The sequence below is a fragment of the Sabethes cyaneus genome, chromosome 3, assembly GCF_943734655.1.
Source record: "Sabethes cyaneus chromosome 3, idSabCyanKW18_F2, whole genome shotgun sequence".
Classification (NCBI taxonomy): domain Eukaryota; kingdom Metazoa; phylum Arthropoda; class Insecta; order Diptera; family Culicidae; genus Sabethes; species Sabethes cyaneus.
This window is the reverse complement of record NC_071355.1, coordinates 24,089,533-24,105,686: the sequence shown is the minus strand read 5'-3', so window position 1 is coordinate 24,105,686 and position 16,154 is coordinate 24,089,533. Positions and strand designations below refer to the sequence as shown.

Sequence of the window (16,154 nt, the reverse complement as noted above, 5' to 3'; positions counted from 1 at the left end):
AACTAACTATGTTAAACCGTTAATCCTTTTTTTCCTAAAGATCGACATATGACAACAAAAAAGTGTCGCCACAGTTTTAAAAAAAAATATGTTTTTTAATCATAATACCGTTTCAGACGGTTATTATGTACTTTTTCTAACTTGTTTCCGTTTTTAATGACCGTGGTCATTTCACTTGGTAATTCGACCACCTCATATGGTCCCCGCCAGTTATTTTGCAATTTCTGACCCGCACCCGTATGGACGGCCTTTACTAAAACTAAATCTCCCCACATGGGTTGCCAATTATTAGTATTCTTATCGTAAAGCTCTTTTCGTTTCTCTTTGGATAATAATAGATTCCTTCTTGCTTTTGCGCGTGTTTCAAAAAATATACTTTTCAGTTCCTTTGTGTAATCACCGTAACTTAAATCGTCAAAGTCTTGTCGTTTATATATCGATGCCGGGATATTAGCTCTCCGGCCGTACATTAATTCGAACGGCGTGTACCCCGTCGATGAGTTCATTGTTGTGTTGTATTCGAAAGTGAAAAAGGGCAGATGTTGATCCCATGTATGAGGCTTACCGCCAACATACTGCCTTAAATACATTTTTAATTCACGATTCGACCTTTCTACCAAGTTCGCCTGTGGGTGGTATGCACTTGTGGTTATTTTTTTAATTTTCAAAATTTTGCACACATCTTTCATCAATGTGCTAACGAAATTTGTTCCATTGTCGGTGACTAATTCCAGAGGAGCACCATATTTGCAAATTAAATTTTCTACGAAGTTTGGGCAACCGTCTGACTCTCCTGATTGACCATCGGCGCAATTGTTAAAAATCTAGTTAAGTCGTCTTGCATGACTAAGCCATATTTATTCCCCCAATCGGACTCGGGCAACACGACGATGTCCATAAATAATTTTTCAAATGACCCTGATGCGGTTGTCGTTATCCGCATTGGTATTTTATTCATTTTGCAAATTTTATTTTTCTGGCAGGGAATCACACTGCCTTACGTAATTTTCAATATCTCAGCGCATATTTGTCCAGATATACAAAGTTCCAATTTTCTGACGCATTCGCTTAGCGCCTACATGCCCTCCAAGTGGGCTGTCATGAAATTCGTGCAATACCAGTCAATATCAATAATATGGCAAATAATCTTTGACCAACAAACGTACCTTAATCTCTACAAAAATAAAAAGAAAAAATAAACAAATAAACTTACCCCACAATCTCCTTTTTTGTGATTAACTCAAAATTCAGCAGCAGGAACAAAAAAAAAGTGTCGTTGAACAGATTAAAAATTTTGCTAACCTCAAACACAGCCAGTCCGAAACAATTAATGCGAAACGTTTTTGTTTTACTTCACATGAGCTTCTGTAGCATACACCGACTTTGCACTCACTTCAAGCACTTTGTTTCCGAAATGAAACAAGGTTTTTCGACTTTACAAAATTATGTTTCGTACTACTACCGCGGCACCAAACACAAAATGGCACGGATTCCGCCACCAGTCAGAAACTACGTTCGGCTCTCCTTCAGGGTCACCGCTGTCACCACAAAATGCAGCCCCCGCGTATGGGACTGCCGCGGATCCACCTGGAAGAGGGGAATCCGCGAACTTAAATCTAAAGAAACCAAACAAGCATGATCTATCTCTAGATAACGACTGTCTTTATTGAAACTAAATTTACAAACAGGAAACTTAAGACCAGGTAATAACACTGCTGTCGGTAGGTTTCGTTGGAAATTCCATGGTTGTGAGCATCCGCCTATTTATGCTTCGTCCAGACGGTGTGAAAACAGGCAAACGTCCTGCCTATGGAATGCTGATATGATGATGATGGACATTAGCGAGATGGGCGGCAAGTATTGGCAGACAATAACATATCCTTCTAGTTTATTTGGCGCATAGGTAGCAAGCGCCGTTAAACAAAACAAAACCAAATTAAACCTTATGTTGTGAATGGGGGTTTTCCCCGCCAGAAGGCCGATCCTTCAATCAGCTTATTGTAATGCATCTGGGGAATTCATATCACACCGCATATACTTTAAAATAGAGGTAGGCAAATTAAGGAAGAGTGGCGCTGCACATGAAAGAGTGAAGAAACGCTGAAGTTGTACCAGAAACTGAACGCATTTCGCAAAGGCTTTGTGCAGCGTACCGAAATGTATCAGAATAAGAATGGCAGTGTCTTGACGGACGATCGTGAGGTGACCGAAACGAGGAAACAGCACTTCGATAAATACCGGAATGACGCCTAGGTGGAGAATCGAAGTGGAGCTATGGCATCGGGAAGGCTGGTCACTTGACTGCACCGGCTAATTGTTAGAACTTGGGATGTTGAATAGCTACTGGAGCAGTGGATTGATTAGGTTATCCGCACGATCTACAAGAAAGGCGACAATCTGGACTATTCCACCTACATAGTACTATCGAAAATCATTTTCCGTCGTCTATCACCAATTGCAAAAAGATTTGTGCGAATTTATCAACCAGCCTTCGGTGAAGAACGATGAATGACGGATCACATATTTACACTGCAGTAGATTCTCCTAAACGACCGCGAATACAGAATTCTCTCGCACTATTTGTTCGTTGACTTCAAAGCTGCATATGATACAATTGGTAGAAATGAGCTATGGAAAACCACGGACAAGAACTGTTGGTTCAGATCGGGAAGCTGATCAGATCGATTAAATTTACGATTGTGTGATGATGGTCTATGACGCTGTGTTCGGATTTTGGGTGGATTGTCGAGTCCCTTCGAGTCTCACAAAGGGCTTCGTCAAGGGGATGGTCTCTCATACCTGCTGTACAACATAGCGTTACAGGGTGTTGAGATCCGAGCAAATGTCAACAGACGTGGTACGATTTTCAACAAATCTAGTCGAACAACATGAACTGTACAACATGAACATTAGACCAATTGTTCTCTAAGGACATAAAATGTGAACAATGCTCGAGAAAAACCTGCGCGTGCATGGAGTTTTGGAGAAACGGGCACTGAGAACGATCTTTGGTGCGTAGATGAGAATGGAGTACCAAGACGTAGGATGAACCATAAACTCGCTCAACAACGAACGAAGTATGAGACGAATGCAGTGGACAGACCATGTTGCAAGAATGCCCGGCAATTATCCTGCTAAGATGGCGTTTGTTTCAAATTCGATAGAAACCAGACGGCTGAAAGCACAGCACAGCGGCGGCTAATTCCGTGCACTTGGTTTAAAGGCGGTTGTTTCCTAGCGGAACATGCAGAATATTTTCGAAAAATGTGTGAACGTATACTCCTTCAAGTAGTCAAACATTGTTGGATTATTGTTCACTTTAATACCAGGTGCACGGAATTAGGAGCCGAAATTAGTCGCACGGAATTAGGGCACCTCACGGTCAATGAACAGCCAAGTAAATTCAATCGATTTCGGCGCTTGTTTACGCAATCAAATTACTTTGCAATAAAAACCAAACCATAAAGCTGAATTTTAGAAGGTAATAGTTTATTCAAGTCCAAACAAATGTTCCAAGATAGTTCGGGACCCTCAAAGTAGCAACCTGAGACCTTTACTGCTTGTTTATTTTGTTTCGTTTCATTTTTTTTTACTTCAAAATCGCTCTGCTGCCCCAAATTGTATAAATTGCAGCAAACTATTTTCCTAAACATTAGCTCTGTGTCAACTATTATATACCAACGATCCAACACACCTCAACCCAACAATGGTCAAGTGTTCAAACCGCATTCAACACCAACAAAAGAATCCTTTCGTATTGACTAATTTTGTTTTCTCTTCCTCCCTTCCATTCCAGGCCGGTATTATGAAATTTAACAACCGCAACAGTCCAGCAGAGAAAGGGAAGACACGATCCGCCACCATCAGTGCATCAGTGAAGCAAGAGCCCGGCCAGCAGCTCCCGGAAGCCGGATCGCCCCAGGAGCAGCAGCAGCAGCAGCAGAAGAAAACCCTGATCGTCCAGCAAACGAAGCAAATCAGTCTGAAAAACAAAATTACGCCCCAGCAGCTGCTTCAGCTGCAACAGCAGCAGCAGCGGCAACCGCTGGCCAAGAGACCCCGCATCGAGTCCGCTCCGACCGAGGAGACGACGGAACCGGAAGAGGAGGAGGAGGAGGAGCAGGAGGAACCAGAGCTCGACACATCCGCCACCGAGTCGGAGACAGAAATGGATCAAACGGCGGACGACGAGATGATCGTGTCCCATCCAGCTCAACGGTTAGACGCATCGGTTCTGAAAGCCAAGGGAGCAACAACGACAGTATTGGTTACGGAGGAATCCGATTCAGACGACAGGCTTGGACGGAAAAAAGTGAAACGAAAAATGGTCGGCAAAGCGACCAACACAAACACATCCACCAAGGTCAAATTGCAGATGGTGCACGAATTCCCAACACTCTTTCTGGGACTCAGGCGCAACCGCATATTCCTGGTTAACTCGTTGGCCCAGAGCTTCGAGCTCAATCAGCGCGATATCATCCTGACACTGCGCAAAATTAAGTTAAACGAACACAACGCTCGGCTGGCGAGCGTTTTCGGACTGACTGATAGTGAGGTGGAAATCCTGTTCCGTACAAGCGTGCCTAAAATAGCAGACTGTTTGCGAAATTTTATCGTCTGGCCAGACGATATCACGATGAAGCTGAACGTTCCGATCAACCTGCGGCAACACTTCAACAAAATCCATCTCATCCTCAACTATTTAGTGGTGAAAGTGCGGCAAAACGCCGTCAAACATCTTTCCCAGGCCCAAAACGAAACATCATACTGTGAGCTGGATCAGTGTCACAAGCTTAAGTATCTAATCGCTTCCACACTGGACGGTTGCGTGTGTTTCGTGTCCCGAGGTTTCGGCATTCAAACGGACGACGAAGCCGTACTGGCACAGTCCGGCTTTCTGACCAAGTTCAAAACTAACACGAATTTGATCGCCGGCAAAAACTTCCACAACTTCGAGGATCGTCTTACCAATGGGCACGATCCAGAAAACAACAACGGCGCGGGAACGACGGCCGGTACCGGCGACGATTCCGACTTGGAGCGAACGTTAACGACCAGCAACGAGGACGACAACTTCGAGGAGATCGTATCGGAGAAGATCAGCAAGAGTCGAACGTTCAAGCTGAAAAGCTACATCGAGAGTGTGCTGGAAAGCTTTCAGGGCCATCTGATCCTTTCGCCGACGGCATGTGTGGACGGCAAAACGTTGGAACTGCTGGACGACGTCATAGTGATCGTCGGGGCGCTCATTAACCTGCAGAAGCAGGAGGTGGAGTAAGGCGCGCCACGGTGAATTCGTGTAAGTTTAATAAAAATGCCCCTTTGTTAGTAGGAATCATATCGAAATAGAGAGAGCGCGCTAGGAGGTCGGTCGGTCGGTCGGTCGGTGTTTCGCACGATTGTGAAACCGAACATGGTTTCTTTTCGCTTGATTTTTTTACTAAACATTATCGATATGTAGGAATTATTTTAACTCTGTTGACGATTTCCGTTTTCTTTCTAAAAGCCTGGTGGTCTCTCGTCAAGCTGAACTGAGATGGGAGAGGCCAAGACCCGGTCATGTAGGAGAAAAGGTATCGCACCGGGGTCGCCCGGAGCGTGATAGGTTTGATACCCACGCACGCATACACAAGCAAGCAACAAGCATAAGATTAATATACCTAAAGGTTAAATACGCTATCTCTCGTATTGTATATAATTTATTACCGGCATGTACGCCTAACTAAAGCTATTCATAACAATAAAGTTTATCTGTGGAAAATTATTACCTTCAATCGATTTTGACAGGAAGAGAGGAGAAAGCTTCCGATTACGATCCATTTTGAGGATAGTGGCCGATAAGTGACACAATACCGGGCAGGTGACAGCTTGGTCAGAGATTCTGAACTCTAAGAAATGCTGTCAAGGGTCAGTTTTCAGAGTGATATTTCTTTTCCGAGTGTTTTAGTAAATCTTCGTTTCACTATTCATTTGTTCTGACAGATAAGTATTTTACTTCCGACTGTTGACTTCTGCGACACGCTCCTGACCCTTTAATTATAAAGTCAAACGCCAATAACTGAAGATTCGATTACTTAGTAAATATTTCCTAGAGATATTAATAGCTTAGTTTGATTTCAGAAATTTAAAAAGAATATGTTTCTATCCATCTCACTCTCTGACGGCTCAAACCTGTCCGAGGTTTCGCCATTTTGAACATCCAATAAAAGAAATAAGCAAGTCGCAGGGGGGGGGCATTGATGATTCCGTTTCCCCTGCCACCTGCACTATCCGGTAATCCACTCAGTGTCGACAACGATGGTTTGTACAAACTAACCAACAAGTTTTAAACACACAAGTAGACACCTACAACTAGTTAGTGAAGTTTGATTTTCCAAACGAAACTGTTCGAAACGAGGAGTTAGTCTTAATTGAGTTAACATTTACGCGGAGTTGCACCCATATTGTCGCTTCAGTGCAAAATTATCAGTTACTAAAGCCTTCTTTTGGTTCGATTGAACAAGAAACTCGTCATCCAAATGTAAGCTTCACCCGTGCACGACGCTGCGGTCTCTGAATGTACCGCCTGAAGCACTAGGTTCAATCATCATCGTAGACACACTACCTACTATTAAGCCGTAGTAATTACAATGTGCATTGAGACAGAGCTAAATTCTACAGTTGATAAATAGTATCACGACAGGCATACAACTTGACACTTTGCTGCTGTTCAATACAGTTTTGAGCATTCAATTTAAAAATACGGATAACAACTTATGGATAAGCAACTACCCTGCCCTGTTGTGACTGCATTGAAAAGCTGAGACAAGCATGATCGAAGATTAAATGTAATATAACTTACTGCAACTGCACTACTAATACGATAGCAAATAGGATGTTCTTTAAAGTAATAAAAGCAAAGAAGAAAGAAAAAAAAGCTATGATTCTTATGATTGCAAACTTGAAAAGAAAAACTGGTAAAACGGAGTTTTTAGGTATAAAATTGTCACTTTTAGAATGTATAAATCGAGATCGAAGAGAAAAACCGAACAAAGCCCTGATAGAAAAGGCACACACATTGTAAATAGCAAAAAAAAAAATCAGTTAGGGTAGAGTAAAAGGTAATTCATTGACCATTTTTATCAGTACGATAACAGAAGTGTAATATTTCAAAAATGATTTGAAACAGTTTAGGAATACAGAAATAAAAAGCTGACAAAGCTTGTCTAGTACAGCAGATAACAAAAATTCGATTACCGACGGTAACTGTAGGACATTCGGCATAATATGGCGCGTTTACGAACTTTAAATTACACCTAAAACTATCTAAATGAATAAAAATATTTACACGCAAGTACCCTTAATACGGAGAGTTCTGGATCCATTAGCAAGAAAATCAACATGCTTTCGTGCAGAAGGTCATTCACACTGTCACAGACTGTCGACGTAGGCAAAGCGTTAAATTTTACTAGAAGATAGTCTTGAATTGTTTTAGCTACTTGATAATCCGAAATCACCAGAGATCTCCAAAAATGAGACGTAGCTTCGAGTTATTGTCAATTGCAACATTTACGGGAATTTGTTTAATAATTCAGGTAAGTAAGAACATGTATAGGAGCAAGGTGACCTCGTAGGAACTTGCTGAATTCCTGAAAGCAACCAAACGTAAACATTGCTGCTTGGGATATTTCGACATAATGACGATCTACGTTACTATGGACTAACAACCTGGGACCTGGAAGAAGTTTATCTTAGCTAGCTGCTAGCTATTAAAAATATGCTGAAACCGCCTTTTAACAAGGAAAAAACTTATCGATGTAGACTGGTTAAAAAGAATTGGTTGGGGTCATCCTGGATTTTTGCTTCGAACTCACGAAGCAACATCAGCTGCTCCTCCTGCCGGATTCAATCGAGTAGCGGTTTCACAGTTTTATAATTAGCTTAGCCCAGCTATAAATCAGACCAACTTCCAGCCAGCTGTATGTTTTTAATATCGAATCAAACAAGGAATATTTTTATGCACAATACATTATCGGGTGCAAACAAAGAATTAAAAAATCCTTGCTATGAGATGCAGCCGTCAAATTGGTTGACTTCAAGTGAGAGGAATGTTTTACGACTACTTATACATATTAGCCACAGGGCGCTACATTCCATCAATGTTAACATGTTCGCGAATACGTTTGTCGGAGCAATCAAAATTAGAAACGCCATCAAAAAGTCTGTTTAGCTATAACGGTTCGTAGTGGGTAGAATGTTATTACAAAAGGCTAACCTTTTATCATATAGCTAAAGACTGATCTGCGATCAAAAAATAAAAGCTGCTACGAGATATCGATCATATTAAACAGGAAATATGGAAGAATAAGGTAGCTCTCCGATGCTGTCGTCGCGGTTAGTAAACATAAGGGCTCTATTATGTAAACCCTGCCAAGAGGGTCCAACTCGACTCAATTCTGTCGAGTAACTTAACTGAGACGATCACTCTCGTAGCCGATAGTCTTCGGTTTTGTGGGCGCTACCTTTCGTCTTGTTCCAACCGGATTTGATGTGGAACGAAGTCACCCAGGCGACTGAGAATAGGACACAAAACCTTGCACGATGCTGATCAGGAGGCAGGAAATACCATCGCCTTATCAAGGTCCTCTGCGTATTTTAAACGGGCATGATAACGCGCTCTATACTGGCACACCACTGTACTCCATCTATCGTGACCTTAATCAGTCATGTCAGTTACTCTGAAAAGCCCTTTTCGTCCACTATTTTCCATAGCTTTTCATGGTGTTAGGCTGCTTTGATATCTATAAATAAGTGGTGCGTACGAATTTAGCATTCGGAACACTTGGAATATTTGTCTTATTTAATCAGCTCCAGGTCGTGGTTTCCTCTGCTGTACGAAGAAGTCGTCTCCATTCTACTCGGTCCATGGCCGCAATTCGCCAGCCACGTAGTCTACGTAGGGTCCGCAGGTCGGCTTCCACTTGATCGATCCATCTTGCTCGCTGCGCGCCCCGCCGTCTCGTTCCAGTCGGATCGTTATTGAGAACTTTTTTAACCGGGCAGTCGTCCGACATCCTCACGACATGCCCAGCCCATCGCAGGCTGCCGATTTTTGCGGTGTGAGCGATGGGTAGTTCACTAAGCAGCTGATGCAATTCATGGTTCATTCGCTTCCTCCACGTTCCGTCTTCCATCTGCACTCCGCCGTAGATGGTGCGCAACACCTTCCGTTCGAAAACACTAAGGGCGCGTTGGTCCTCCACGAGCATAGTCCATGTCTTATGGCCGTAAAGGACTACCGGTCTAATCAGCGTCTTGTAGATTGTTAACTTCGTGCGGTGGCGAATTTTGTTCGATCGCAGCGTCCTACGGAGTCCAAAGTAGGCACGATTTCCTGCCATAATGCGTCTTTGTATTTCTCTGCTGGTGTCGTTGTCTGCGGTAACCAGTGAGCCCAGATACACGAATTCTTCTACCACCTCGATTTCATCACCGTCTAAATGAATCCGGGGAGGGAGGTCAGCATTCACTTCTTTAGAACCTCTTCCTTTCATGTATTTTGTTTTCGATACATTAATGACAAGTCCTATCCGTTTGGCTTCAGCTTCTAGTCCGATGTACGTTTCCGCCATCTTCTCAAAGGTACGTGTAATGATGTCAACGTCGTCAGCGAAACCAAGAAGCTGGACGGACTTCGTGAATATCGTGCCACTCGTGTCTATCCCCGCTCTTCTTATCACACCCTCCAAATCTGATCCGTGGTGGCATGGACACCCATGAATCCGGTTTGATATTACCCACGAACTCCTTTGCAAATGGTGATAATCGACGACATAAAAGTTGGGACAGTACCTTGTAGGCGGCGTTCAATAGTGTGATTGCGCGGTAATTACAACAATCCAACTTGTCACCCTTTTTGTAGATCGGACACGATGCCTTCCGTGCACTCCTCCTCCCAAATCCTGGCAATGACCCAGTGCAACGCTCTAGCCAGTGGGTCACCACCGTATTTCAGCTGCTCGCCGGGTAGCTGATCAGCCGCTTTATTGTTCTTGGAGGATTTGTCACAGCATTAAAATTTGGTCCGTTGTCGATCGCGCGTCCGCAAAACTGGCTGTATCATAATCACAAATCTACTTACTATTTAAGCCTTTTTTTACTCTTCCAGTAACTGTGTTTTTTTCCCAAACACTGACTATCAGTCGATACAGTATTACATTGCCATAATTTCAAAATATACCGAGATGAAGTTAAAGTTTCACAGGCATTGTATAGACTACAACAGAGCGAGTAACCGTAAGTTAAAACGACATTGACGTTTCTGGTGTCGGCAGTTAAAGAAAGTAATTTGAAAACCGCAAAGTAAAGAGTTATAGAAAAAATAGCGATAGAACTCCTCTAGCTGAATCGCTGGAGAGTAGAGAAATGAAAATTGAGTTTCTACAAGTTTTTAGTTCAGATGTATAAAAATCAGGATTTTTTTTTACAAAACCATAAAAGAGTGACTTGTCAGTATATCAGGAAATACTTCAAAAAGTCTGGATAATCCTGAAAAATCAGGAATAAGCACGCATCTCTGGAGGAGCAAGGTGGGTAAAATAGAGCTAGCATTGAAGAAAGGGTAAACCCAATAAATACAGACATGCACATAAAAATTCGTAAGCTTTATCACTGACTCAATAGCGATTTTAGCAAAAAGAAATGCAATGCAGGTAACAGCAATCACCCGGACGATATCACAATAGATCAATAGTACTGATCGCACCCAATAAACATTTTTGTTGTATAAAGGCTTATTTAGCGTCTGTTTCTTGGTAATAAGCTACTATTCAACAAAAATGTTTTTGGGCAGTGACGACATAGTCCGTCCCTTGTTGGTTCTGATCCAGTGGTAACCCTCAGAACGAATCACCACGGCCGTATTGTATCGTGTATCTCATCCAGTAGTTATCCAATCAAGCAATTGTAATGTTTTTGTTACATGTGATAATACGAGGTGGCAATCTGAATATTGCGTTGTTCCGCAGCGCTCATGGTTGAACATTTATCTTATGAATAGTAGAGAGGAGAAATTTTTCGTGATTCTTAAGATAAATAAAGCGTAAGGACCTTGAGGCTTTGGCGACAACATAAGGGCCACCCTTCCATGTCCATAGAACTTCTTGAAAAAAATTCCCGATATTTTCCCGATCGGATTCAAGTTTTTCCCGACAGAAACTTCCTTCATTTATCCGTTATAAAATAAAGATAACATATGCTATGTATATTGCAGAGCAAAGCACAAGGATCGAAACTATCACTCTACTATGAATCTACGGAGTGCACTCGTCGATTCTGCCACGAAACAGAAGTGGAAGTTCACATAATGTAGTAGCCGAAAAGCAGGTATCTTTATGGACAGCCAGGGCACGACTGGCTCTCAAGTTCACTAAGTGTGCATCCAAATTAATTTAAGAGTGCAGCACAACTAAGGAAACTTTCCCGCCAAAACAAAGTTTCATTATCCAGGGTGCCTGGACACGGCAGAAACGAGAGTAATGAGCTTGCTGACAGCCTAGCGAAACAAGGATCAGCTCAGACAGCAGCCCGTCAACGATAAGCCAAGCTGAGGAGGGCTGTTAGGAAGTCTTGTAAGCAGGACTAGAGAGCCAGGGTTAGGGCTGTCGGTATTGAGTGCTTTTGGTGAAAACCGGTATTTCGGTATTGGCGTAGAAAATACCGGTAGTACCGGTAAAAAACCGGTATTGGCAGATTATTCGGAATCAATAGAAATGTCGATGTTTTTCAGTAAATGTCTCTATTTTCAATCTTTAGTTTCAGTATTGTTCCTTAGCAAAGTAGAATTTAAGCAGATATAATACGCTTTGTGATTTATTTCCCTTGCTAGATTTTATTGCCAGCGCTTCCAACGAAAATGTCTGCTTTCATTGAAGTCTGACAAACGGCTCTAAGCGCATCAGGAATTTTTCTTTCATTTATTCAAATTTATAGTAGGGAAACCCGCCTTTAAATATTTTTAAATGTCTCGGTAATGTAGCTTCCAGCATATTAAATGCCCCGGACTCCTATTGTCTCTTCACGAATTTTCCTGCATCCCCAGAGCAGAACTCTTACATAGCGTCATCCTCTTCATCATCGTTCACAGATATCTTCTCTTCTCTATTATCAATCCCACTATTCACAGAACTTGGAAATTTTATCTGCTTGTTTGATCAATGTATCACTCGAAATACTTGAAAAATATCTTTCCTGGCAGATCCTTTAATGGAAAGAATGCCCGAAAAGCGGAAATATTCCCGTATTCTGACTAGGGCTCGGCATCCTCGAAACAAATAAATGAAGCTGACTTTCTCTTACCTTCGCTTTATACATGAAGCGATTTGTTTCATTTGATAAACAGAATGTTTTAAGCAAGCTTCAGCTGAAGTTAGTGACTATTTAAAATGACTACGATTGACAGTCAGGCACGATTTGTCGATGTTGAGTAGGTTATAATATACGCTAAATTGTCGGAAATGTTACTTAAATTCAATTCAATTGCATTCAAAGTTGCTAGCCTTCTACTGAATATTTGATAGACATTTGATTTGAAAAACGAAACTTTAAAATCGGTCGACATTATGAAGTGAAAACCGTTTTATTGAGGCTGATTGAAGCCAGTTTTAAAACGGAGCGGCGTTGCTTCAGTCGAAACTAAAGCTTCATTACTTCATTGTTGAGTAGTGATTTGAAAAATCACTTATAAGTGACGTTGCTGGGTCCTAATCTTGTTGCCTTAATTCGTTATTTGAGAACTTCGAATAATTGGGTGGCTTTTAAATATCAAGTTGTTCAAAAATAAATTGAAACGCGACGTCTGACTACTATGAAACTTTTTTACGGCAAAGACGCTCTACTGTGCCTTAAACGGGTTCAAGAGCTATAATTATTTGACCTACAATTTCACCTTCTTCATTGTTAGTAGTCGCAGAATGTCGTCAGCATTAACACCAAGTTGTTTTTCTATGAGTTTTACAATCTTCCATCAAACTTAGTTCTTTTTCAAATAAGGAGTTTGAAAAAACTAAGATATTATAAAATACCGGTTTTTTGCTTTGCGAAAACCGGTATTTCGGTACCCAAAAATTGGTCGGTATTACCGGTTTCGGTACTACCGGTACTACCGGTTAGACAGCCCTAGCCAGGGTCAACTATCTAGCTGATGAATGACGACGTTGCTTTTTGCAGCCTTCCGCTAGTGGCAAACCCATCTTTGTCAGCCTAGATGATGCGTCAGCTTTTTAGCAATATATTAGCAATAAGAAAACCGCAACTTTTCCGATGGACTGGAAGCAGAGCATATTTGTCAAAGTCCCTAAAAAAGGAGACCTAACTGAATGCCAGTGGTTGGAGAATTCGTGAAAAAGTGATCGTTTGAATCGATGAACATCCCTCATGAACACGCACTATTCGCCTGCCTCGCCGATAATGCACGCATCAGCTTTGAATTTTATCACGAACAGAACCTCAATGTGAACATCAGAATTCGGTCAAAAATTGAATATTGAACATTGAGTGTGTTCGATTTATCGGATATAGAATGCCCGGGGACGCCGGAAAGTATTCAAAATAATATTACCACGAAAAGGGAATAGTTTAAAGTAGTGTTAGTGGCTTTACAAGCAGCAGAAAGCAGTAATTTGCACGCGTTTGCGTTACTCACGATATTCGTATATTCAGCGATGCTATGAAGCGTGAGTGTATGTTGCTCATTGTTATAAGCGAATTGAACCACTCGCGTAGCTGTTTTATCATGATAAAAACCGTTTGCCGATGCTCGGCGCATCTATTCATTTTGCGAGTTTTCCAACCTCTGCTGAATGCAGTAACTGGTGTGGCATCATGTTGCTTTGCTTTACTCTCAAAGTACTCAGTTTACTCTCAAAGTAGTCTATCTAATTTTTTGTTAGATTATAGTCACTTTAACAGCTTGGGTCATTCGTGACTTCTGCGGGGTTGGGATTTGAACCCGGGTTCTCGGCGTGAGAGGCGTGAATGCTAACCACTACGCCGGGACTGACCCCTGTATCTCATTGTTCTAGTGCAAATTGCTGCACAATGGCTTCCTGTCGGACCCTATATGTGTTACTGCAGGAGTGACATAAGGCTACATATGTACTGTCAACTGCAACTGTTCCTCGTTGTGATGGACGAGATTTCAATTGGAACCATTGACAGTGAACCAGACCGAGGATTACCCTGGAGTCTTTTGACTTTGCCAGTTGCCCAGTTAGCTTCGAGGTACGATGCTGGTCTAACAAGCCAGTCGTCGTATGTTCGAATCTCGCCTAGGCGGTGCTTGCTAGATAGAGTCAGTAGGATTGTTACACTGGGCCTGTAATTTTCCTGTACTCTAACAGCCAGCTGCGAAGTCTGGCGATAAGGAAGGGTAATGTCTAAAGACGGTTTAAGCCCAATACTTTGCTTTTGCTTTGCTTTTGACTTTGGTCGACGACATTATCTTGCTCTGCTGACGTCAACATGATATGCAGAACAACCTTGGTGACAACTTCAAAATAGTAGGTCTCATAATTAACGTCGCGACGACCAAGTCAGTAAGATTAAACGTTATTAATCCATCCAATTTCAAAGTTAGACACACGTATTAGGATGGCCAGGAATTTGGGACTTTGGAATTTGGGCTCAACGCACAAATCAGATTACCTCATCAGATATCCTAACACAAATTTTCAATTTAAACGTGAAATTCGTTCGATTGCCTGCAAGACGTGGTCCTTGTCGGTGGAGACAACTGCAGGTCTTCGTTTTGCATCATTCAGGGTTGGTGGCCTCACACTTGGATTTCCAATTAGGAACTCTATCCGTCAATTAGCCATATAGAAACAGATTCGGAAGCGTAAGGGGAGAAGCATCTGACATATTTTGAGAAGAGGAGCGAACGAAATCGGCAGGAAGACACTCAACAGGAAAGCAGAGGAAGCAGGTCTAGAAGCTACTGACGACGTGGTCTTGCTAACTGTATTTAGATTATTATTGGAACTTCACCTGGTGACAGGTGGCAGATGGCAGATAACCGTCCGCCAATCAGACTTGATACCTTTGTTCTGCCGAACCACAAGCCAACGGACATGAACACATCAGTAATTAAGTCATCAGCAACAAGATAAAAACGGGGAATATTACAATAATTCAAAATATTGGACGCAGGGGATCAGCTAGGCAACAGAAGAAGAAAGCTCTATTATTGCCAACCGTCGCCTCCCAGTTGGTCTTGTGGTACGATACTGATCAGTTCGTCTTTGCAGGTGGAGGAAATTCCTGGTACGAAGATTTCCTTTGAGGTCTAAAGATTCATGTGTCTCAGAATTGCAGGGGTGTCGACATGTCTCCCAGATTCTATCAAGAATTGAGCTTGAACATCTTTACGTAAATTCATAAATTCCCGATTTATAGTAATTTTCACCAAATTCCCGACTTTTTCCCACATTTTTCCCGACAAGTTCCAATTCCCGACTTTTTCCCGCATTTCCCGAGTCTGTGGCCACCCTGTAGAGATATGATGCTTGTACGTTAACTGCAAATCTAAGATAGTATCCAAGTCTTTGATATGCGAAACTTTACTTCGCTTAACTTTTCTTGTAGTGGGGAGTACAACGTGCCCAGGCATTATATCTTTATTGATTTCAAAACAAAATACGATACAGTCGATAAACTGAGGCCACTGATCCAGCCACGTAGCCAGAGGTGGGGGCCAGGAGTCCTATCTTGGCTCCTAATACATTATATACATATCTTATTGCTTGTAACTATAATACATTATAATACATTTAATGTATTGTAGTTCTAAACGAAACGAATCTTCTGGCTACGTGGCTGCACAGATCAGAGCTAGATTGGAGTGACGTGTTTCGTGCGCATCTCGGGGACACTCTTGAGTGTTGTCGACAAACGCGTACCTTACACGGACGGTCGGTAATCAACTTGGGCGTATGTTGAAGCACAAGCCTGCAGACAGTCGTGCAAAGGAGTCGTAAGGCGTAACGAACAAATTTTCATTGAATAGACTCCATCTGTTGAATGCCGTTTTGATAATACGGCGCCCAGACTACAGCCACATATTCTAATACCGACCGTATTAATGAACTATATAACGTTTTTAAACACTGGAAATTTTT

General features: G+C 42.1%; 1 protein-coding gene across 8 annotated transcripts in view; it reads left to right on the top strand.

Annotated features, from left to right (window-relative positions):
- LOC128739467 (uncharacterized) overlaps positions 1–7,442 on the top strand; it is a 49,415-nt gene extending 41,973 nt beyond the window's left edge. For all 8 annotated transcript variants that reach the window (XM_053834955.1, XM_053834953.1, XM_053834958.1 and 5 more), the window contains one exon: positions 3,797–7,442. In XM_053834955.1, coding sequence (XP_053690930.1) covers positions 3,797–5,278 — 1,482 coding nt within the window. In that variant the 3' untranslated portion in view covers positions 5,279–7,442. The remainder of the gene's footprint in view (positions 1–3,796) is intronic.
- Positions 7,443–16,154: the final 8,712 nt, after the last annotated feature.